The sequence below is a fragment of the Oxyura jamaicensis genome, chromosome 4 (genome assembly GCF_011077185.1).
Source record: "Oxyura jamaicensis isolate SHBP4307 breed ruddy duck chromosome 4, BPBGC_Ojam_1.0, whole genome shotgun sequence".
In the NCBI taxonomy this organism is placed as follows: Eukaryota; Metazoa; Chordata; class Aves; order Anseriformes; family Anatidae; genus Oxyura; species Oxyura jamaicensis.
In genome coordinates, this window is record NC_048896.1 from 68,605,761 (window position 1) to 68,631,196 (window position 25,436).

At 44.6% G+C, this 25,436-nt stretch overlaps 1 protein-coding gene across 6 annotated transcripts in view; it reads left to right on the plus strand.

Annotated features, from left to right (window-relative positions):
- Positions 1-25,436, plus strand: part of LNX1 (ligand of numb-protein X 1) — a 77,346-nt gene that overhangs the window by 9,455 nt on the left and 42,455 nt on the right. For 2 of the 6 annotated variants that reach the window (XM_035323748.1, XM_035323750.1), the window contains exon 2: positions 5,072-5,552. In XM_035323748.1, coding sequence (XP_035179639.1) covers positions 5,167-5,552 — 386 coding nt within the window. In that variant the 5' untranslated portion in view covers positions 5,072-5,166. Of the gene's footprint in view, positions 1-1,043; positions 1,061-5,071; positions 5,553-8,491; positions 8,984-23,799; positions 24,068-25,436 lie in introns of those variants that run through there. The other 4 variants (XM_035323749.1, XM_035323751.1, XM_035323752.1 and 1 more) reach the window with 4 other exon arrangements.

Below are 25,436 nucleotides of genomic sequence, written 5' to 3' on the forward strand. Positions count from 1 at the left end.
GGGGACAAGCCCCACAGCTTCTGACCTGCCCAGGCTCAGCCACTAACAGCTGGGCTGAGGAGTCATTAAGGAGTTAACTCTATTATAGGGAAAGGTGCAATGTTATCTGTCTCCTTTTCAACATTAAGAAGCAAGAAGCCCTTCTCAGCAAAATGGGCTGAGCATTAAGAAAAGAAGGTGCTTGCATTTGGCATTTGCAGTGTGTTCACAGCTAGTGTGGCAGAGGAAGGCCAGGTGAAAACATCTCTGAGGGATAATGTCATGGAGTGGTTTCCTTATCAGCCTTCAGGGCAGCCCCTCTGGCCATACAGTGTCGTGCTGACAGCCTGTAATGGAGATAACACGCCGTGCTGGGGTAAGAACAGCAGGACAACTTTGTTATCATGGTTCAGCTCATGAGAGCACGGCAGCTGTCGGTAGTACCTCTGCCTCCTACAGCATGATGTGAGGGGGAGACAGGGCACGAAAAGGAAACCTCTTTTAATCAGTGGGTATAGTATTTGTGCATGTGCAGACAGTAGAGAAATAGAGCAGGAGCATGAATAGGATGTGTTACTTAATTACACACACATATTAAAAGAAAAAACACCCTGATATTTGGCAGTCTTGCTGTGCCATTCAGATCCCCTTCCCACACTGGCCACCCTTTCCCTTGACTCAGAGGATTTTGCTATCCGCAAGCCATGTTGCCTGAGCTACTGGAGCTAGACCCCCTACCTGTTTTGCATCTGACCTCAGTTTGTAGTGATGCCTGCTCACTACCTCGTCTTTCACCATTCCAGATACGAGCCAGTTGCTGCCCTTGCAGGCTCAGTGTTAGTGTTTCTCTGGCCTTTATGTGCCTGTTTATCCCTCCCTGTGCTAGCTGCTTCCTTGCTGCCTTTCATCACTGTTCTTTCTCTTTCAGCCCTGCTTACTCATCTTGCAGAAGCTTCTTCCTCCTTGCACCGTGCTACTTCCCCATGCAGCCCCCCCAGCTTCTGGGTTAATGTTTGACGGGGAGGCTGGTGGAGCTGGTGTAGCTCGGGTGCCTGCCTCTCGCTGCCCTGGTGCTCTGAGGGTAAGTCCAGATTTAAGCTTTAGTTTGCTTACCTGAATCGTGGGAACAGGACAACTTTGGGCTTGTCTGCACAAGGGGATGAAGGGCATTCTCTGTGCTCACTCTCTGCATTTACTGCCCATGCTTTTTGTCTGTGTTTCTTTTGCTGTTCTCCTAAACACTTCTTGTGGCTGTAAATTCCTGAGCTCTGAAGACCCATAAGGTGCAAACTCCTTCAACCTGACACAGTGTGTTGGATAACTTTTTAAAAGGAGTGTGACCATGATATTGGCTTTAACTGTGGTCACTGGGAGTCGCCCTGATGGGAAGAAAACTGGGACTTGAGTTGTTGAAAACCTCTGTCATGGCAGTGAAGCAATAAATGCTGGTATTGTCTTCTTGGGCACAGCACCAACACCTCTAAAAGCTCGCGCTGCCAATCACCCGAACAGTCTCTGCACACATTTCTCTGTCTGTAAGCTGAGGTAATGTCCTCGCCCTGTTGAGGCTGCCCGTGGTGTGGACACTGACACACTGACACCGCCTCAACCCCCCGGTTTCCTTTCTTATCCTTCCCCTAACATGGACCTTGAAGAAGACACTTCCAACCAGGTAATAACTGTGGTGTTTTTTTTTCATTTTGCTTTGTTTTGTTTTGTTTTCCCACTTAGCTATGGCGCACCATCCACCTGTACGGGGTTCCTTTCTCAACATGTGTTGCTTTATTCACAGTTAATGGAAGATTAGCAGATAACTTTAAATCCTCTTTTCCTTCTCTTCTGCATAGCTCAAGAAGAAACATTAGCACAGCTAAACACCAAGGCTTTAAGCTTCCTAAAAGGACATGAAATTAATTATGTAGCTTTGTTATGACATCACATAAATGTTTTAAACAGAAATGACTGCAATATATTGCAAGCAACTTCTGCCTTTGGCCAAATTTGTGTAACACCTCCATTCAACACCCTCCGTGCCAACTCTTTTGGTGGTATAGTTGCCTCCCAAAGGCTGACAGTGATCATTTCATTGCTTGTGTACAGTGATTTGAGAAGGTCCTTCATGGGTGAACACTGACCAGATTAGCCAGAAGAGGCTGATATATCTTTTTCTTCTGAATTGAAAGGAACTTATGTTATTATGTAGTCTAAAATTTCTAAATTGCACAGGCCATAGGACTTGAATTAAGTCCTCCTAAGAGTTCAACGCCTGTTATTAATTAACTCGGATGTTTTTGTTTCTCTGTGCTGCTGCAAGTATTTGTAATTTATGTAGACCTTGTAAAATTCAGGTACTATTCCCAACACCTGCTCTGTCTCATTAGTGACACATTATTAGCATGTCAGGTCCATAAAGAGTATCTGTAAGGTGGCCAGGACGGTCTGGAAACTTTGAAGGACGTAACACAGGGCAGGACTCATGCAGCTTTCTTCTTGTCCCTGTTGCTTTGACAGTCACAGTAACCTTCTCTAACACCATAATGTAGCAGATGATCAGCAGCTCTGGAGTCTCTGTGAATCCTCTTTAAAGGGCACATGTGTTGGGTCTCCCCTTGTTGCCCCACATGTGAGGCATCTCAGATACACATTGTTTTGCAAAGACTTTGAGACCAATGCACAGACACTTCTCTTGGCTTGCTGCTGATGCTGTGTGGAAAGCCATGTGCTGAGGTCAGCCATCAGTCGTGTTTCACTCCTGCCTGTGCCTGCGTTCTTCCTCCACACCCCACATGCCAAGGAAAACACTGGCAGGTCCCCACAGATATGTTTTAAATACCCAGAGAAACAGGTAATAAATGTAGCCTTAAAGAGCCAAGAAATCAGGGGCCTGTCACCATCTGCCAGTACAGCACTGCTGTCTGCCCCCTGAACCTGGGATCTTCCAGCTAGGATGCTCAGGCCACAAGGCCGTGTCTTTGCTGTTGCTTTTCCAGAGTGAGCACACGAGGCCTGTTGTGTGGTATAGCCTACATATGGTTTAAATTTTGTGCTTTGTTAGAAGAAATGTTCCACCTTGCTGCATGCTGGCAATGCCATGGATATTTCAAGGATATCTCTGTTGCTCAAGATGTCTAGATGTGAAGTGGCAGTGACCAGAGCCCCTGCTTTAACTGGGGTAGCAACCCCCTGCCGAATTTCCCAGCCATTGTAACTACAGTATGGTTAGGAATAGGCTGGATCTAATTCCACGTCTGCTGAAGTCCATGCTGACCTTCTCCTGTTTGTGTGTGGCAGCAGAGCCAGGTGTGTCTTCTGATAGTAAGAAAGAATTAAGTTCATAGAGCAGTGCTATTTTTGTCATGTTCTGTTGATTTTCACTTCATTTTACTGCTGATCTTGAGCCCACAGTCCCACAAACTGCATATTGCCTTTCTCGCAAGTGGTGAGAAGTTGTGACTGGCTTGTTACTTCTCAAACAACTCTTTGTGTCTTCTCTCTTATTTGAGCTTGTCAGTACGTTATCTACAACGATATCTTTTGTCTTTTTCTTGATTCATTTTGCCATGTGTCACCTTAATAGAGCCAACTAATATTGATTTTAATTCCTATATTAAAACAGCAGGTATATTTGTTTTATCCACTACATAAAGATATTACTTCCTTCACAAACTTTTCTACATAAAGTTCTAATGAATATTTTTACAAGGAGAGCATTTGCTACAGTATAGGGTATTTTAAATATTTGCAGGAATTCAAATATGTGATGATTTTAATTCAAATGAAGCTACTGCTAAGCAGGAGACAGAGTGTAGGCAGACCTTAGTCTTTCAAGTAAAAAAAATGCCATTATACAGCCACTTAGCATAATAGCTATATAAGAATAGGATCTAGCAAAGCATTGAAGTGAATGTTTGACATTCAAGCATCTGGATAGAGTTAGTGGGGCTATCATTTTACCTATATGGCAGAAAAACCCTGCCATGTTGATGTTTAATTTCTCAGGTTTAGAGCCCACAAGCTTTACATAAAAATAAGGTTTGTTTTTATTTTAAATGAAAATGTGCTCTGTCATAGTCAGATTTTTTTATATTCTTTCCCTCATTTGCCCTCAAACATGAGTGTCTGAGGCTGACAAATTGTCTCAGCAAATTAAGTCAAGCTGGAAGCAAGGGTACAGTGCTATGTTAGAGCAGCAAATAAGATTTACATTTTCAAGCAAGAGTAGTAATTAGGCCATTGCATATTTTATGTCTTCATGTTTATTTTCAAAGACATAGATCAAAATAAGGATAGATGTAATGAGACATAAGTAAGTGCTTCAACGAGCAGTCAGGGTTCATCAAGTAAAAGCTACAAATTACTGCTCGGTTTTGCTGCCTCCCACAGTGTTTACATCTTTGAAATACCAGTAGGCAGGTGCCCTGGCCAGAGATTGCTCGTCAGCTCTGTAGTAAGAGAAATAGTACAAATTTAGAGCTGTAACAAAAATTATTAAGGGAAAAGGCTTAATTTTTGTTCAGTGGTTTTGAAGATCAGGCAGATCCATCACTGCTGTGTAAGAGGATGGTCTGGAGGGTCCCAGGCTCTAAATCTGTATCCTGCGTCTGTGTGCACAATGTCTGTGTGCTCATGTGGGCTAGGCCAAGGTGCTGCTTTCCCCCTCTGCCCTGAGCAGGTGGCTTGGGCAGTAATCATTATTCTTACCTGTGTTTCTGCACAATTTTGTAATGTTTGTTTATGCATGATGCTGCTTTTCCAGCAGAAATAATGTGACCGCTATAAAAAAGTCATGTGATGGGAACCGTAGTTATATGTTAATTTAAGGTTTTCAAACCTTACACGCCAGTAGTATTCTCCCTGTTCTGATGTCTTTCTTTACAGTGAGAGTAGTTTTGTCAGTTGAGCTAGACCTAAAAGCTAAAAAGTTCCCTGGAATTCACAATCTATTACTTTTCTCTTCTTTATTTAATCCTCCCATCCCAAAGATTCAATCCTTCCCTAAAAACTCCCAGAGTACTTTATATGCAGGTACATACCATAAATACGCTAAGAAAAAACAATCCACAACACCCTTGTTTGGCCTTCTTTCCCACAGATCTGATGGCACGCAGGCCTTGCTGCTGCTCTCACGAATAGAAACCAGGTTGGGTGCTTCCGTCTGCCCTCTTCTGAATTGCACCAGTTCCGAGTATGAGCCAGAAAGAAGAAGAAATGGAGGAGAGCTCCCCGCCGCTCTGTGCCACCTGCGGCCAGGCACATTTACCAGAGGAAAACCATTTGTACACCTACACAGAAGAAGTCGATGATGATCTGATCTGCCACATCTGCCTGCAACCTTTGCTTCAGCCGCTAGACACGCTCTGTGGTCATACCTTCTGCACGGCCTGCCTTACGAACTTCCTCTTGGAAAAGGACTTCTGCCCCATGGACCGCAAGCTCGTGGTTCTCCAGAGCTGCAGGAAGTCCAGCATCCTTGTGAATAACCTCCTGGACAAGCTAATGGTTAGCTGCCCTTTCACAGAACACTGCTCAGAGGTTGTGCAGCGCGGTCACCTCGAACAACATTTCCAAACCCAGTAAGTTTTGGCTGAGAGGTGGTGGGTTTTTTTAATTGCTCTGTCTTTTACTTAAGGAGAGGAAAAAGTATCTGCAAGTAACGCTGATTAAAATATGCTTAATGTAAAGAAAGATTTATCAATTTCAGTCCCCATGAATACCTATGGTATTATGAGTTTAGAGCTGAATTTCTGTTTGACAGTATCTCACCCTTTTTTTTAGAATCAAATCCACTCCAGGTGCTCCATGCTATTGTTAGCAGTTCTGAGTGGATACCTTGTGGTTAGCTGCATAATGGAAGTGTGTATTTAGTCATCCAAAGAGATCTGTGAGTTTGGGGAAGCTGAGCTATCATGAATATTTTAGTGGTACATTACGGCTTTTGTAATTGCCCTTTCTTCAATCCATTTTTGAATCGCAAATGACCTACATGTGAAGTAGAGCAGAAAATATTCCGGTTTGGTGTTGGTTTTGGAGCCGCGGGCTCCTTCCTTCCAGGTGAGCACTGGCCCCGTGCAGGCACCAGGGGCCTTGCACAGGCCTGGCCTCCCCAGCACGGCTTGGGGGGGCAACGTGGCTGGCCTCCACATCCACACTCACCTCCCCAGGGACCACGACACCCTCGCTGAAGGAGAAACACCCCAGGGAGCAGCTTGGTTCCTTTGAAGGGGGAGAACCAACAATGAATGATGCACTCTTTGACAGGGAAAAGCACGTGTCTTGCGTCTTTGGTCTTCCTTTCAGCGAGCAGAAGGAGTGACGAGGCAGCTCCAGGGCTCTGATTTCGGGCTGCTTTGGTGACAAGCAGATAACAGCATCTTGAATCCGAGGAGAGCCGGGGTGTAAGACATGCCCTTTCTGTGGCCTTTATCTGTTGTTCAGTGAAATGATTTCCCCTGTGGCCCACAGGTGCAACTCGCGCTCCTAGGTGAGGGATTTGTTCAATGTATTCCTTGCTTATATCATGGTTTAAAAAATCGATCATTTTGCATCACTAAAACTCAAAAAAAAAAAAAAAAAAAAAAAAAAAAAAAAAGTGGCTGCTGTGCTCTGCAAGGTTAGTTTTCTGCTTCTAGAAGAAGAAATTAGCAAAGTTCCCAGTGATTTTCTGGCTTTGTTCAGTAATTCCCTGACATGCCACAAATACAAGTTTCAAAAGCGATGCAGGTAAAGGGACTGACAGCCTGCTGTGAGCTGCTGTCACAGAGATTATGTTGCTCTACAGATTGCAATGATAAAATCCTCAGCCCCCAGTGAAAATACCCTTCCATTGTGATATATATAGCTGACTTTAATGGGTTTTAGATCCTTCTTTTTGACTTCACTTTTTCTTGAGATGACGGATCCATGGCCATAAAACTAATTAGAAAAAATATGCAGAAACAAAGAAAGAGACGTTTTGTTTTCCACACAGAAGCCATACAACCAGCATAATTCCTGGCTTCTAGTGTTAGACACGTACAAGTCTCTCCAGTGTCTTGGTTTCTCATTCTCACAAAGAAAGACACCCTTCACAAACATGCCTAGCAGAATTGCACTGTTGTGATTGGTGTTTTCATCCTGTAAAAATCCAGCAAGTTTTATTCCAATGATTATCACCAAATGTCAGTGTCCTGGAAGGATACCTGAGATCCTGTGGCCTGAGCCCCACCAGTGCAGGTTTAGTAACACATCTCCGCAACCTCTTTCTGCATCTCCTCCCCTGTGCCAGGCTCTCCCCACTACCTCCCAGCCTTAAAAACCCAGAGCAGAACTGTGGTCTCCATGGCCATTAAATCCTAAAGCCTCAAGGTAGTGCATGACAAGGTGGTGCTACACAGCTTCTTCTGTGCCACCCATGACCACATTTTCCATATTCAGGACAGTTTAGAGGGCTGAGTTACCTTAAGGCTAGAGGGCAGAGGCATATAAATAATAGGGTACCTTTGCTGCTGAGGGTTTCACTAAAAACCATGAGTTTTTATGGTTTAAGCCAGTGGAAGGTTTCCCAGAGTCATGCCCTCACTGGCATTCCCACCCAAAAGAATTAGGAGGGACCCATAAAGGAGTTTTTTGAAACCTTGTGTTTGCAGAAACAGTGCAGTACATTTCATTTTTAATGTAGCATTTGTTAATCACCAAAGATATTTTATGCTTCTGCCTAATTCAATTCAAAAAGGAGCAGAGAAGCATTTCTTGCCACCCCACTCCCAGCTCATGGCTGTGAAGGAGAGAAGGGCACTGTGCTCTTCAGGCACCAGCTGCAGCACGCCCAGGCACAGCACAGGCTGAGCTGATGGGGTTCTCTTAACAGTGATGAATCAGTAGACAAAGTGTCTGAATTTGCTGATTACAAATAAATAAATAAATTTGTAAAAACAATAGCCTGTGCCTTTGGATAGAATGGCTCAGATGCTGGCTGAAAAAAAAAAAAAATAATAATCTTGACTGAACATGATCCATGTTCCCAGTGAAAAAAATCAGACTCTGTTAAAGTCACCAGGGCAGTCAGCAGTCCTTGTGTTTCTTGCACAAATCAGTCTCAGATCAGTCCTGGTTTTCAGAAAGAAAATGAAAGCTTGCCCTGTTCAAGGGTGGGGTCACTGATGGGACAAGGTGAGCTCGCTGATTTTTATGCTTTGTAATTGAAGAGAGGACTTGATTTTTTAAAAATCTCCAGTTACCACAGAGTAGACCACTGAAAGCATCCTTATTGAAAATGTTTGCTCTTGCATCCTGAGAGAGAGAGAGAGGGAGAGAAGAGACATGCCCTTGGCTTACTACATGATTTATGTTTGCACAGAACCATCTGACTGGATGTTGCGAATTCAGACCGCGATGCAAGCAGCCAGCAGTTGGCTGCGATCCTTTGTGGTGTTTTACTTTAAAAAGGTGTGGTCTTCTGCTGTAGCTCGCTTCCAAACTCCACGGGGGGCACGTTTCCCCCATGTCAGACAGCTACACCCTTCCGTGATGCAGTTCAGCTCGTAACCCATCTGCTCGTGGGCAGTGATGTAAACGTACCAGCTGGCTCCGAAGAACCACTCTGAATCCTGCAGGAGGCAGGTCTCTTCCCCGAGCATCGCTCTGCTCTGCAGCATAAGTCACTGTCTCGCCAACCATGCTGTGCTGTCCCTAAACCCTCACATCTCCCCATCTGAGAGTCAGAACGAGTAATCCTCTTACAGGTCAATGATTTTGCGGCGTAGCCTCGTTTGTGGGATTTAAGCTCGATTCATAACGTGCTCCCGTTGCGTTGAAATGGAAAGGCTCGCTTAGAAGGGGCTTGGCTGGCACGACAGCTTCGCGGTGCGTGTCCCACCAGCACAGAGCGAGTGGGAAGGAGGAAACCTAGCAGCAGTGCCAGCCCTGCACTGGGAATGAAGGCTCTCCTGTTACTGGTCCTACCTTGGCTAAGCCCTGCAAACTACATAGACAATGTGGGCAACCTGCACCTCCTGTACTCGGAGCTGTGAGTACGCGCAGTCGCGCGGTCCTCGTGCTCTCTGTCTGTCTGTCTCACCTGAGCGGCCGGGAGGTTCTCACCATTGTGGGGGTCTGTCTGTCTGTCTGTCTGTGCCTGGGCGTATGTGCAAAGGAAATCTCACAGCATCTTGCCAATAGCCTGAAAGAAGGCTGCGAAGCAGCTGCTTCACATCCCAAGGGCTAATAATAGTAATACATCCCCCTTGCTTTCTGCTCCCAAAGCGTGGAAGCAGCTAGGGCATACTGAGTGAAAGAGTTTTTTTTTTTTCCTTATCGACATGCTCTGCTGTGCTGGCGTTTCCAGGGGTTGTTGGGTTTGTTTGCTTTTTCCATTTCTGCATCTCTGTCTCTTCTGTACTTGCCAAGAACAGCTTTGCCTGGGAGCTGGGCGTGGACGATGGCATGGTGCTGGGCACCCCTGGTAGAGCTCTCACCGTGTGTACACGCATAATGCTCTGTGTGTGAATCTGCATGCCTGTAGCAAAACACTGAGAAGCCTTTCACCAGAAATAATTCACTGGAGACAGGAAAGAGATTTCCTGTATTTGTGCTTTTGCCCACAGCAGAATGTCATTTTCTCTAGAATGCAAGTTTAAATGTAGCAGTGCATGCATACATCTTCAAAAAATATCTTTAAAAAAATCCCAGCCCCCACAGCTGATCTTTCCAATCCATGAAACAAATATTCTGTGGTATCATCTCTAACTGGCACTAGTATCATCTGCGCTTGAATGTTATTGGAATGGTTAATGGGGCCTTTATGAATAGAAATAGATATTTGCTCCAGTATGCTTTAATCAATTATGTTTTGTTTGTGATTTAACAAAGTATAAATACTGAGATCTTCCTTGAGATAATGAATGAAATGGCTAATTCTGCTCAAAAGTCAGAAATTACTTTGCTATGTCTGCAGTGGGAATGTTTCAGTAACAGTTGTGATTAGTATCAATGAGACTAATTTCCAAATGGCTTGGTCTCTGCCATTACACAAAAAACAGGGCTTTGCAGAAATGGAAAGTCCCCTTCTGAAGTGCTCGTGTGATATGCATGGCATCTATTAATAATTCAGCCATTCCTTGTACAACCACTGAGGATTTCTGTATGCCATGGGTGCATTCAAACATTTAATAAACCTGGTTTTGAGGGTGTCAGCTATGTCCTCATTTTAATTAACTGGCATTTTGTTAAGGAATGTTAATTAAAAAATAGAGTAAAATAAAATAAACCTTTGAAGCCAAGCGGGCTACAGGAGCAATCAAGCTCAAACAGAGCAGATGAACACTTATAATGGAAACAATGGCATCTGGGACATCTAGTTTCCAGGAAAACAAACTGATGAGATTAATCAGAGCACAGGCGCACGCACAGCCTCCTCGCTTTTCTTGGGGAATTCAGGTTCACTGACTCTCCCAGGATAAAGGGCTGCAATGCACAGGAGCTATTCAGCTCTTATTTATTTAGCCTTCTAACCCACAGAGATGCTGTTCTCATGGATGTAGGCAGTCGGTCTTAATTGAGCGGGTGTGGGCTCGGGCTTGGACGTGCGTCTTTGGGTGTCAGCAATGGGAGGTGGCACATCCCCAGACCGGTGCCAGCCCTGGGTGCTGCCCCATGCCCTGCTCCCCGCCCCATCGCCACCCAGGGCGGCGGGCAGCAGGATTCGCTGGGGCTGGCATAGCCCAAAAGGGCGCCACATGGTCTGAGCTCATTTCAGGAATCTCTCCTCCTCCATGTGGACTCTGGGTGCTGCACAAGGTGCTGATGTACTGATCTGTGGGATGGACACAGGGTCCTCTCTAATAGCAGCGGCTGAAAGAGAAAGAGGGACACAGCTTCCAGTCCCATTTAATCAATGTGTACAGATGTTAAGACCTACAGGTTGTTACTTTGGCTAATCAGGCACTTGCATGCAGGATATTTTCCATGCTGAGTTTTGTGAGACAGCTTGGGCACCATCATCCAGGACACAGGGACACAACTTCGCTGTCCCAGTCCTTTAAAAATGCCCTGAAGCCTGCAGAGGCAGCTCCATAAATCCCTCCCCACAGGCAACCAAAATACCCCCACCATGTGTAGCTTATCTGATGGTTGTCCCCACTGCTCAAAGCCAGACCATAGCAAGCAGAAAACCTTTTTTTCATTATCCCACTCTCCTTGGGTGCTGGCCAGCACAAATACTGTCCTTGGTCAGGACTCATTATTTGTCTGGCTGGCAGCCACCAGAGATACCAGCCAGGGGAGGGGGCGGCAGGGCTGCAAGCAGCCTGGGAAGAGATTTGGAAAGGCAGGGGACATGGTTGTCATCACCAGCATCGGGGCAGGAGGCAGAACAGAGGTGATGGGTTTGCATCACCTTCCCTCTCATACAGCACCTCTCTTTTACCCTGTTCAAACAGAGGCTAGGTTATTTGTGTTGCACCGTGGGCGTTTGCTTTGGTTCGAGGGTATTTAGCTCCCTAAGTGCAGAACGGGTGGTTTGGGGAATAGGGACTACAGCATAGCCCAAAGCCTGGCTGTAGATGAGGGCTCTGGAATTCATTTAAGAAAGAAAAAGGTGATTTGAGGAGAGTTGAATAGGAGAAATGAAGTTGGGGAAAGGCTGTGTCAGACCCTTGCACTTCAGCTGTGTGCCATGCAGGGGGAAAGAGATGTGTGTGTGTGTGTGTGTGTGCGCGTGTTGCAGTGACGCTTGGTGGGACGGGTGTGGAGTGCTGATCACTGCAGATATGCTCAGCAAGAAAATAACGTGTCTCCCAAATAACTGTTGCCCACACAAGATCCACTTCCCTGGCCATTGTCTGTTGTGCCTCCCTTGCCCCCAGCACAGATGTCCCTCTGGTCCTCACTCTGTACCAAGCTGTTAATAGCAGCCCTGGGCAAGTCAGGGTGCTCCCTCCTGCAGGACAGTCCATGGCAATACCTGGAAGAAGGAAAAGATAAATCTGTATGTTTTTGTCCCCTCCTGAAGTCCTGAAGGAGGATGTGGGATGTAGCCACACCAGCCCAACAGCTCTTGACATCCTTGGGGTCTGCAAGACCCTCCAGATCCACAGCACTGCCCAGGGTCTATGCTTTCTCCTTTATGACCATGTAAAGCAGCCTCAGCAGATACACGGTCTCTTCCTTATCTATATAAATAAAATTGAGGGAAAGGAGGATGCAAGAGCAGGCTGTGAGTAACCTCGCCTTGACCATCCGAGGACCTGTGCCACATGGACAGCATGGGGTGGTGTCCAACCTAATCCCCTTCAGCACGTGGCCCTACTGACCGAGTGGCCGCCTGGGCAGCGTGCTCAGCACAGGTCCTGCGCCAGAGGCCCGTGGCAGCTGTGCTTGCTGTTCTCCGAGGATTAAACAGCCCCTGGCCTGAGCCAGGGCTGCTGATACACTGCCTGGAGGCACCCCACTAATTTAAATCAAGGCTTTTATTTTAAATCTCTTGTTAGAGTGAAAGACACAACCTAACTGCTACACCCACTTGCAGAAAATTCCTTCTTTTGTGTCTTACTTCTCTTGCATTTTACATGAAGCAGTCAAAGGAATCCCACCAAATTAATGGGATCAAGTTTCCCCATATAACTTTTATATGATAACGGCCCTCCTACATTTCAAAACAGCACTTTGGCTGCAAGAGCCAGTAAAATTTAGTTTCTCTTTTAATTCAAGAAGAGGCACAAGTGCCAGCTGTCTTCTAGCATCCTTGGGCATGTCTGGTTTTAGTAAGCATGATGTAGCTCAAGCCATTAGGTGAAGGAGGAATTCTGTAGTGAAAAACAAGAGAGGAAAATTATAGTATCTTTTAGAGGGTTGCTTTCAATTCAGCTAATCCCCTCAAGGCTCCCCAGGTTCAAAGTCAGAGCAAGACTGCATTTACAGAAATGGCCAGAGCAACATCTAAGTACTGACCTTAGGAAATCCTCCCACACGTGGCGGCTTTGCAAAGCCCAGTGGGGAAACGTGGGTCTGGCTTCAAGCCTGAGCTCGGGAAGTTAGGGAGGGAAGGGCACTTTGCTCAGCTGGGCTGGGCATGTTGCATGCAATATTTGGGGCAAATATGGTAAGGATGGAGCTCCTCATGCTTGTGTGTTAGTCCTCTGCAAAAGTCACGTGCTGCCCTCCTTACTCAACGCAGATCTGTGCGTGTGGAAATCTGTGCCAGAGCTAAGCCATGAGGTTAATTAAAACTGAAAGTGTTGGTAAGGAATGCTTAAAGTGAATGGAAAGATTCTTGAATGAAAATGTAAATGAAATGTCTGCAATCTCTGCATTAAACAGACAGGACAAAGCACATTCAGATAAAATACGAAGAGTCCTTTCCAGAAGAGCTGGCTGCCCCTGAGGAAAAGGGGGCAAATCTTGTTGTACTGTTTTTAAAAGTGTGGAAAGAGCTGTAGTCCAGACTCACGGTGTTGAGGCACCCAATATGAATTTGTTGGCCTTCCGGTAATGCTTTGGGAAAGATCGTGCTTTATTCCTTACGCACGTGCATGAAGCTCGCCCTTCCTCCTTCGCAGCCACCTACAGACTTGAGATGAGAATTGGACCTTGCTCTCTGCTGGCATGTCTTCTTATGGCTGGAGCCTTCTCACACCTTTGGAAAAGCCAGATGCTGGCCAGTGTCAGTCCCAACAAATGAGCTTCACTGCCAAAAATAAAATCTGTGCCAGCCGATAAAGTGAAACCATGCCAGGTGAAAAGGCGGTGCAATAATTATTGTTGCTTTCTTTTTATGAATGAATTATGCCTCAGTTATGTCTGACTTTTGTGTAGGCTGCTTGAAAGTAGTGTGCTTACACTCCTTGCCTAGGTAACAGGAGCAAAAATGGGGCAAACCTTATCTCTCTCTGAGGCTGGCTGGGAACAGGCATCCCACTTTCGGATGGGGCCAGAACAGGGAAAGCACCGGGGCAGGAAGGAGCAGGGTGAAAGGAGTTGCAAGAGGTCGGTGGTTGCACACAGGCAGCCGACACTCGCTTCTCTTGTCATTAAGCCACCCTGGCCGTATGCTGCAAGTTTGGCCGACCTCCGCATCTCTCTGACAATTAACCTAGTTTAGCACTGGCACTGGCAGCATGACAAGAATATTTTTCCTTGAGCTATTTCTCTGACAAATCTGGCAGAACTGGGCTGCCCTGTAACGCAAGGATAAATGCCACTCTTGCAGAGCTCTAGTGCCCATTGTAGATTAAATCCTGCTCTGAAAACTGGTTCAGGGATCAGCTACAGCATAGCAGGGAAGCAGACTTGTAGGTTTGAGGGACTTGTCTTCTTTTTATTTATTTTTTTTAATATTCTTGACTTTTGAGGGAAATCTGCCTCCAAGGTTCCAGTCAACAGAGCCGCATTTTGTGACCTTCTCCATGAGCAGAGCCATTGTTTAGGAAGTAGAACTGATTTTCTGCATCTTGGCATGTGACAGCATGTCCAGACTGCCCTCCTTGTAGTGACCGGGTAGATGAGGATGCCAACTGCATGGGACACAGAAAAAAACAGATTTTATATTGACATCACTGACTATGCTGGACTAACAGAACAGACTGTGGGTGTCAGCATAGATGGCTGCTCAGTGCTTTGTATTTCAAAAGGAGGGTCCAGCCTTGTCCCTCTGTGTTGGACTGGTACCTCAGGAGAGGTATCTCTTAGTAAATGATGTTTCATATCATGACTAAAACCCCACCGTCACTGAAGGATTCCTGGCTTGGAGCTGAATCCTCTTTGGGGACTAAGAATGTGAATTTTGTTTTACATCACCCTTAGGCCTTGGCAAAATTGCAGTTGACAAAGACTGAATATATCCAGTGAATCCGTGGACTATCTCTAGAATATGTTTTATGCATTCATATGATTTATTAATTGACAACAGATTCTGAATATAGATTGAAACAAGTTCAGGAGCAACCTAGTGAAATGACTGGAGATTACAACAGATGCTGTACAAGTTTTACACACACACAAAAAGAACAGTGGATTGTCTGTAAGTCTACGTGTTTTACAGTATGTCCTCCCAATATGAAGTAAAAGAGGCTGACAGGGAGCAAGTCAAGCTGTATTTCCAGGAAGTTGTTTTCTCCTTTCATCTGAATTTCTGTTGGCAGTACTATCAAACTTTATCGATAAAGTCTTGCGTTTCTCAGCACTCTAGACAAGCAAACAGATTTGTGAGGATCACACATAACCATGACCCTATCTGCCCTGTTTTTCATTCTCTCTTCTTTCTGTAAAGATCCTGGACACTTGGGTGATGAGGAAATAGTCACCATTGACTCCTCTGTCCCTGAGGAGTTGTCCTGCTCCATGACACTGCTGCGATACATGGAGACAAGTTAAGACAAGAAATTTGCAGTTGCTAGAGCCATGTTGATTTTTTAGTTGCTCTTTCACACTTTTATTTGCATTTACTCACCAATTATTATCTACCTAGGTAATGTAAAATAAACAATTTAAAATGTCTTTAGTGGTATACATTTCAGGTACAAAATTCAACCATCAATGTATTACTGTAGGAGTTCTCCTCTCTTGCTCTACTGGAGTCACATTGGCAGGAAACAAGAGTTTTAGGCCAGCAAGTCATTTTATGTGCACATATTGGGAAACTTACACCTCTCCATATATTGCGCATTGCAGTCCTATCATTCACTAGACAGTGTGTAATATATTCTTAATGTAGAATTTCAATAATTTAGTAACCTCTTAAATAGAGAAAGAAGGGAGTATGACCTGCTCTGAGGATCATATTTTCCTGTCTCCTCTGCAGACCTTAGCGAACTGATAAGATTAGTAGACTGATGGCCTTGCTATGGTTAGTATTTTATTAAGAACAGCCAGTACTAATTTTGAAAGCATAACTAAGGGTATTTTCTTTTTTCCTCACATATGTGATAAGCACTACCCTTATATATTATTCTTAACATTCAGCTAGCACTGATGAAGTCCTGCTGTTCTTTTACCCTCCTTCGCATGTAAAACAAGTAATGGAATGATTTCAAAAGAGCATCCGCGGAGGCCTCTTCACTTGTAGATTTTATAAGTCAATAGCACAAAAGGCCAGAAAACATCCCATGTGGAGCAGGCTTTTACAGCGAGGAGATAGGCATGATTAACCAAATGTGTTCTGGAAGACCACTGGAAGCAGAGAGTACTCTGTACTACTGCTGCTAAATGAGGACGTGTAGGTTGATTTGGATGAGCAAGGCTGTTCCGCTCGATATGTAGGAGCATCTCCTGCCAAGAGACTGAATTACAGTCAGAAGTAAGTGCTGTCTGTGAAGAGCACATGTTGCAACACTGTCCTTCTCTGAACAGGTTTTGCAGTGGGAACATGTATCCTGAGAGGTGGTCAGGACTTGTCTCACCAGCTCCAAAGGATCTAGGCCACCAGTCTAGTTTGAAGATTTGGCACATCTCTCCTGGTTTGTCTTTACATCAGGAAGATGACAGTGCAGGAGAAAGGGTGAATACAAATTCTGTCCCAAATGCAGTGTGTACATGCTGGTGCTTTTGTCACTGGGATCGGTTGCGGGGGTGAGCACAGTTGAAAACATCTGTTGCTGTTATTTCGCCACAACCCAGACCATGATGGAAGCATTTATACCAGTAATATCAGCTGAGGCAGTGTAGAAATACTGAGGAGTTTCTGCCCATGGTGCTTTTTGTGTGTTGTGAGTCAAAGGTATGGACATACAAATGTGCTTTCATCGGTGCCGTGTCTGTGAACTTTTCTTCGTGCCCATTTTAAAACGTCCCACATTTACATTTTGCATATCTTGATGAATTTTAGTGGACTGAGTGTGCACCATTTCTAGCAAGCCTCCTGCTTCCAGTTTCTTCCCTCAGAGGGGATTGAATTCCAGCACATTCTTGTTTTATCCTTCCAAGATACAAGTGTAATGAAGTTGGACAGTAATGGTTGCTGCATTTCATTTTTTTTCTGCTCTGTCCCCAGTGGTCTAAGCATCTGTAGGTTTGAAGGCACTTACAGTTATGGTCTTTGAGTTCAAAATAAATCAGAAGAGAACAGACCAAAACAGGACAGAGCATTTAATAAGATATATAGTATACATATAAACTTGCACTTAATATGTTGAGCTGACAAAGCAAATAAATGCAAAGTTTTGCAGACTTGCCTTTTTTGTAATGTAGGCTTGAATAATAGTAACATGACCCAAGTAAGCAAAATAAATTTATAATGGGAGGCCAAGAACAAGTAACCGTCTTCCACAACTAATGAACTGTAACCCATACCAGAGATTTCCAAAATGCATTTGTTCCTCTTCCACCTATCTCCCAGCAGAATCAGCCTGTCTTCCTTCCTCTTTTCCTTCCCTTTCTTTAGCAGATGCTTTCTTATATCCCTCATACTTTTGTTAACTCAGTAGAGGAGAGAGGAAATAGCTGCATTCTTAGGCAGAAGATGCATTTTACAGACTTGTGATGGTCTCCTTGCTTTCTGTTAAGGTCTGCTAATTGTTGTTCAGATCTTTCTGTGCTTCACATAGCCCTTGCTTTTCAAGTGCCCAGCAAATAGTGGTGGACAACCAATGCAAAAAATATCATAGCAATTTTGTGCCCTGTAGTGCTTTACAACACCAAGAGAACTCACAGCTGACAGCATGAAGGCTTTTGTCTGTGATGAGAGCTTGGTTTGCTTGCATGTCAGATAAAAATAACAGTTTGATCTTAAATAGATGCTTACCTTTTTGCAGTATTACGTAAACTCTCTTGGCACCACCTGACAAGTGTGAATTGGCTGCTTCTGCCCTATATATGTTTTGAGAGAAAATGAAGGTTTGCAACCCTTTATATTTCAGTCTTTCTTTTTGTTCCCCAGACACGACTTGTAACATTTGCCAGTCTCTGTCATCACCAGTATTGGGATGTGCTTTGGTTTCTTTGACCATTTTCCACCTGCCTGCTCCTGTCTATCCTAAATCTTCAGCTTTCCTTTGCTACCTCTAAATTCCTGTTTTCTTTACACCTCTGCTCTTTGCCTCTCCCACAACCTAGCAATGAACTGCTTGGCAGAGCAGTAACCAGGGATCAAGGTCAGCAAGGAAGCATGGCTTTAACCACTGCATCGTATGATGGCAGCACATATCTCCATTCTGGTGAAGAGAAGCAGAGACTATGAGAAAGCAATTGAACTGGTTAAAAAATATAAGATTGTCTTGGACACAGGCTCTATTGTAACCACTGCAATAAATACACAAAGTCAAGTTCAAACAAGGACAGATGTTGCTGGCTCTGGATTTGACTGTGTCAGGTGAATAGACATCACCCATCCATAACCTCAAAATCACTTGAACTTGATGAGTTCAGGGTATTAGTCCATGGAGAGACAGTTCTTCGTGGGCTGCCCTAGCCCTGTCCTCCTCACTGTGGTGATGGTGAGTCCCTATCCACTCCATTCTGTCATCTCCAATCTTCTGATGCCTGTGAAGGGGCTATTCTCTTGAGGGTGCTGTCTTGTTCAAGGAGAGAAGAAGGAAAGGGAAATAAATGTGCTGACTGGACCTGACAAGGACTTGTGTGGCCAGCTACAATGGTGCTGAGCATGCTGAGCCACGTGTCTTCTGTCTCCTCACACTATTTCAACACTGAAAAACTCTGAGCTGGTTATGCTTCTTATTTTAAATTTATGGATTAATGTATGAGTAAACTGTGAATTCAAGCTGTGGAGCTTAACATCAGGAAAAAGTGGATCTGAAAGCTCAAAACAAAAAAAGCTTTATGGATTGACCAGGTTTGGTGACGCACTCTTTATGTTAACTCCACTTCAACATTTCTGGTGAACTTTAAACATTTACCTGTTAGACTAAACATAGGTTAAGCCAGGCTGTGAAATAACTCAACTGTAGAGCTGACATCTGATCAAAATCTTATCTACCGATCTTCTGCCTAGCTGAATTACCACCTGGACCGAATTCCTTAAAAGAGTTTTACACTCTCCTTTAGAAACCACTAAAATCAATGAAAATAAAGTAAGTCAAGGAAATAGGGATTGTAATATAGTCCAGTTCCTTTTACCTAGTTAATTTGTTTGGTTCAAAGACCACATTTCTAGTTGTTACACTATGTGCTACTTCAGTAGTCAGAGTAGTCAGGCAGAGGAAGCTCTGGAGGATGGAAGAAGAAGTGAAAAGAGCAATACCGACATGCTTGGTTAGTTCTTTACAGATATTATTCCATTGACCATTGACTTCATTGACAAATGACTCCTGACATTCATTGGAATGAACTAGGAAGAATGAGGTTTTGTGTACATGGAGAAACATCTATTTTTTACATACCTAGGGAGATATGGAGTAGTAGAAATCCTATTATATATGTACATTTCTGGGAAGGATTGGGTGGGTGGAGGAGCTTCTAACCACTCTGATTCACACTACACTGTTTCTAACAGAAACAACATGTTCAAAAAACAGAGCATCCCTTGAGGACCTGTGGGTGAATGAGTTGAAACAATACAAACAAAATGTCATGGGCTCCAGCTTCTGCAATCTCTATGACAAAAAGGTCTCCAAAACAAACACCCTGTGTGGGGGCTTCATCAAACCTCAGACTCCACTTTCCTGTCCCTTATGACAATGGTAGCTGCATGACAACGATTCTTACAAAATTGTGACTTTCCTCCTGCTTTTTTTGTTTGTTTGTGTTAGTTTGTTTGTTCATTTGTTGTTGAAATCTTCCAGGACTGGCAGACACAAACTCCAGAAAGTCCCTTTAAAGAAGATGTTTTGAGGAGAGTAGCAGGACTGACAGTAAAACGGTGACCCGTATGACCTCTGCATGGTCAGGTCTGCAGCTAAAGCTCAAGAGTGCAGGAAGGCTCCCTGTTTGTCTCCAGACTTGAGCCTGTTCCTTGTAAGAGTCATCCACATCACAACAGAAGGCTTCAAGGGGCTTAGGGTTAAAGGCTAAACTGTAGCTAAAGGCTAGCAATGGATCCCAGATTCCTCTCCCCACACCAATGGCTGTACACAGAAATGGGGATGAAGCAGGAATTGTTTTTGCATCTCTGTTTCACCATGATGTCCAAAGCAGAAGGAAGCAGAGTTCTTCTGTTGGTTGTAGGGAATTGAGATCTCAATGTTTGGGTCTTCATTCTAAAAGCTTCTGTGCATTTTGGGGTGTTTGTTTGTTTGTTTTTCCCCTCCTTCTCTTTCTGGCAGTGCTGGAGAGTGGGATTTGTCTGGCACCATATGACACTTTTCCCTCCCTCTGTCCCCATCCTCCCACTAGCTCGGGGAGCCCTGGATACTGAGGAAGACAGGAGGCAGCCCCAGGCCTGCCCAAGAGCCACTGTGGCTCCAACCTACCATAGCACAAAGAGCAGAAGAAGAAAAGGAGGCTCTGGAAAGAGCATTCTTTGCTGAGGGGACTGAGGAGAGGGGAGGATAACAGCCGCTTCCCTGGCAGGGGGGACTGTAGGCAGCACAGCTGTTCTTTTTGGAAATGTCAGAGAGGAAGAAGAAAGTGCTGAGGGAGTTGTCACCAGCAGACAGCACGATAGGTGTCTCCAAAATAGTGCTTCGCACAGTCATAATCCTTTCATGAAAACACTGCCCAGGAAGCCTGGGTCTGAGTAACTTTACAAATAATGAACACCACTTTAGAAACAGACACATAAATCACAAAATCACTTAGGATCCAATTTCTCTCTGATGAATGAGATCATAGGTGTGGCTTTGTGCAGTCTGCAGCAAAACCAGCCAAATAGTGTCCCTGGGCTCTGCAGCACCTTCATGGTGCAAAACGTGACCTCAGAGACTTTTTGAAATCCTCCTAGTGTATGCTCATGTAGTGAGCCATGGTGGCTTCTTCTTTCAAGAAAATGTCACCTCCTCACTGATCCTGAACCTGCACAAGACACAGCTGGCCAAGTGACCCACCTTTCAGTGACTTAGGTTCTTTTATTTAGGATGCAGCCAGGAAAGTCTGCCTACTAATCAGGGGACCTTTTTTCCCCTCTTATCAGAGCATGGTTGGTTAAATTATACTTTAAATGTGCTAATTAACAGAAAAATTATCAAAGGAAAACAAACAAACAAACAAAGAATAGATCTGTTTGTCCCCCAGTAGTAAAATGATCTCTTGACTCACTTCCCTGTGTTACTTATGACCATGAGCACAAATCTCTGTGCCTCAGTGTGCCTGATTTTTTGTGGGTTGTAGAATGGGCCTGAAGACCTGAAAACAAGACATAATTTTACTGATACCATGATCAGACACAACCACTGTCTAGTGTGAAGAAAGGAGCTCTAGATGCAGAGACTGCAGATTGCAGGGGCATATGGAAATGAACGTCTAAAATGGGCAGCAAGAGGTACAACAGTTTTCACTTGGTGTCCAGAAAATAGGGGCAGGGAAGAAAGGGGAGATATCCTCCTGAGGAGATGCTCTGAGCACACAAGAAAGTTGGTCGATAATAAAGCCCATAAGTTGAAGATGATCCCTAATAAAGTGACCGTGCTGATCTTACTCTAGGGCAGCTTCTCTGGCGAGTGCTCTTATTTCAAAAGAGGGATGTCTCCAGGGAAGCTATTCTGGGATGTGTGTTTCTACACACATAATTTACATAGTGTGGCTAAGGTATTATTCCACAACCACTACAGCAATCATGTATTTCCCTCCTGCAGACAACCCCTTAGTAAGCAGCACTATCTCTGGAGGCCTGTGTGGTTGACCTTTGTGGAACTGCTTATGTTCAGTTTTGGAAGGTCTCCTTAATGCCCATACCCTCCTGCAGGATGCTGTGACATCTTCAATTATCTTTTTAGGAAATAAGAAAATAATTAGCTGTGAGGCTGTAGTTTTGTTTACAGTCACTAAATTGTTAGGTATTTCTTTCCTTTTCTTCCTCCTCCTCCTTTTCCCTGCACACCCTTATAAACACAGTGCTGAGCATCTGGCTTTGCCCGTGCAGGAACAGCCTGTGTTTCACAGACATTCAAGGAGCTCTTCAGCCTTCGGAAGGTACAACCAGCTGATGATAGGTAAACCACCAAACACTGGTCTGAGGCACTGCAAAAAAATACTAAAACAAAGAGCAATGTCTCAATTGCTTGTATACACAAATGCATTACTGATTTTGTTTAGTCTGTCTAGGTCAACATTTCTTTTTATCCTTGACATTCATGTCAGTGTGGGGGTGGATATTTTGCAACTGGAGCAAATTTGATTGTTGTAGTGGTAAGATTATTCTGTGTTACAAAGCTGGTCAGCTTGGCTGGATTAGCCATCTGCATTGACAGGCTGCTGGGGTAATGTCTGCATGAAGTGAATAGAATTCAGTTTATACGTGTCTGGGTGCCAACAAGTCCGATGCCCCCAGCATGCAGCCACCCGCCAGTGATGTAGATGTCCAGCTGGAGATCCTGGCTGTGGGTGATAGCTTGGGTCACCTTGAGTCGTGACGCAGGTAGCATGTCCCTGTGAAAACGAGCAGGCGATGAGGCACAGCACGAGTGCGCTGCTGGAGTTCAGGCTGCCAGCTCCCTTCTCCAGGACCAGGGTCACCTCAGTTGGAAGAGGGCAGGCTGCAATTATCCCCCTTCAGAGCCGATAATGAACTGACATCATTTCCTGCGCCACCTTGGTTTCCCTTCAGGGGGCCGTCATCACAGCTAACGAGACCCAAGTCTCCTCGACCTGTGACGTTCACAAAATCACAGCCTGCGCTGGAACGGCCCCGGGCTCAGAGGCTGGCTGAGTCACTGCGATGCCACAACCTGTCACAGAGCGCTCACCGCTTGGATCCGCTTCAAGGCAGCCTCTCGCATCGCAGCCTGGGCCGTTTTTGTAGGAGCAGCAAGGTCAAGCAGGTTGTACCCTCTGCTAGCACAGCAGGGGCAAGGCCACCGTCCTGGATTGCCCAGGGGAGTATGACTGCAGCTCATGCTCAAGGTTCAGCTCTCCAAAGCTGCTGCCCAGGTGTGCCCACGGTGTTCTAGGTGCCCAGCTGCATGCATGAGGTTTATATTTTAATTTCTGAAGCAAAAATAGTTGATAGGGCTTGAATATTGCAATGCATGCCTGCAGCAGCATAAAGGGAAGAAGGAAAGAGCAGCTTCCTAATGAACATTTTGGGAATTTTTATTCTATTTCCTGTGTTTTAACAGAATGAGTAGATATGTTAACATGTTTTGTAAGTGGACGGTGTGAAATGACTGCCTCTTCACCTGAACAATTCTTAAAATAATTCAATAATAATAAAAAGAAAAGGAGTGAAAACCTTCTCTATTATGTAAACCATGCAAAAACAGCCATCTGAGAGAGCAGAAATGACAAGGAAAACTTGAAGAAATCTGTGGTATCTGCAAGCTAATGAATATGAGGAAGCAGCAGTCTTACCAACTTGGGCTAAAAGTAAGATACAGTGCAGAAGTGATTTTCTCCTTCTCTTACTTGTCCTGGGTAGGGAAATCCATTTTATGTGGTTGGCAGTATGGTACCCACTTATGAAGGCATCTTCTGTCATTAAGGGAGTCCAGGCTGGGATCCCTTCTTCTACCATAGCTTATGCGTTATCTCCATTGATTCACCAGTTGCACCCTGGTGGTCTAAGAAAACAAGATAGAATTTTGTGGAGAGGTTCTCCGCCTGCGTTTTTGTACTTCAAGGGTCACTGCTTCAGCTTTGGACCGAAGAAAGACTCTTGTGCCTGGATGCTGGACAGTATTGTCAGTTTTTCCTCAAGATACTGGCAAGACTAACAGAGGACAGTGCCTTTTCTTGCATACCTCTCCCAGCTTCAACCAAAGAAGCCACAGCAGCCTTTGAAGCAGGATTTCCCCTCCCCAGGCACCTGTTTTCCATTTGGTGATAGTGTCAGGCTCCTTCTTGCTCAATCCACCTCTGTGAATCCTCCTTGCTGCACCTGGGTTGGGTTTCAAGAGGAGGAGCAGAGACCAGGCTTACCCAAACCTGTATTTTAGTGCTGAAAACACTCCCAAAAACTGAGGAGTGAGGGCTTGAGCTCTCTCAGCCTCCCTTGCCAAGCAGATGCTACAAGTGGTCCTTGAACAAGAGAAGGGAAACTGCACCAATGCATCATCACGTGGCTTCCTCATTAGTGCGTACAGCACTGCCTGTGCATGTGGAGAGAAGGTTGAGTGGAATTTTTTTTTTTTTTTTTTGTATTTGGCTGAAGGCATTCAAGTTTAAATTATTTCTGATGCTTCTGTTACAAATGGTGATTTGAGAAAATTATTTTTTCATAATTTTTACAGCATCATATAGTGAGCATTTCCTACCATGTGAGCTTTCAGAGGATTGTAAACAGCATTCCAGCCATACTTGTGCTGTGGCTGGATACAGACTTTCTGGAGTCTTTAAATGCTTTTACAGTGTGTGTTTACTGTAATGGAAGGGTGAAGTATCTCACTGAAACATCTCAACATCTCATATTCGCCTCAGTGAAACCATAAAGCCACAAGCAGTAAGGACTTTTACATGCCCATTGGTTTGGGGAATTTTTGTTCTGAAAACCAGCTCCTAACTTCCCTCTGGTCCATCTTCTTCCAACCCTGCTTGCAAAGGGGAGGGCTGCGGAGGCAGGGTGAGCAGAAGTCAGGATGATGATTCTCTAGGATGAGATAAGCAAAACGTACTGCTGGCTATGTTATCCTCACAGAAACTTAATGTAACAAGATATTCAGTCAACTGTGTGACTTGTGTACTTCTTATGCCACTGTCAAAACCTGTTTTGATTGAAATCCTGGAAACTGAGTCGTGATACAACAGGAAATGCTTTCCCCACCCCTACAAGGAGATCGTGTTTTTTTTAGGGTTTCATGTAAGGTGATTCACGAGTCACATGCAGTTCACTTCTTACAGGACTGACTCAAAGTCCTTATGAATATCAGACATTGAATTTGATAAGGGGAAAACTTTTTTAAAAAGGAAAGCATTTGTGACATCTTATGACACATCTTACGATGGTGAAGATGTTTGTTCAGCACTCAGATGGGCACCTGACAGGGGCCTCTGTGTTCTTTCTACTCCTGAGAAGGCACGTTAAGACCTTCTTTTTCTGACCTTGCCCAAGAGGATGCACATTTCAGAGAACAGTGTTTACCAAGATGTGTTAGTGATGTGATTTAGATATCCGTGCTGACCTAAAAGGAACCTTATGTGATTTTGGGGTCCCTGAGAGGCAAGTGCCACCGCAGCCAGACCTGTGGGTCGCCCTTCATAGCATTTTCTGTCAATATGAAGGTATAAAGACAGCAGTCATTACTTACTGACTGCAGCCTCAGTGTTTCTTGTAATTTCAAATTCCAGTGGAAACAACATTAGCAAATCCCAGCCTTGGATAGAAATTATTTTGAAACTGAACGCGGTGTTCACCTTTTATTATTTTACATCTAGAATCTTACCTGCACGTATCGTTGCTTTGTGCCAACAGAAGCCTCAGTCCTGCTCCCTTGTTGAGACTGTGG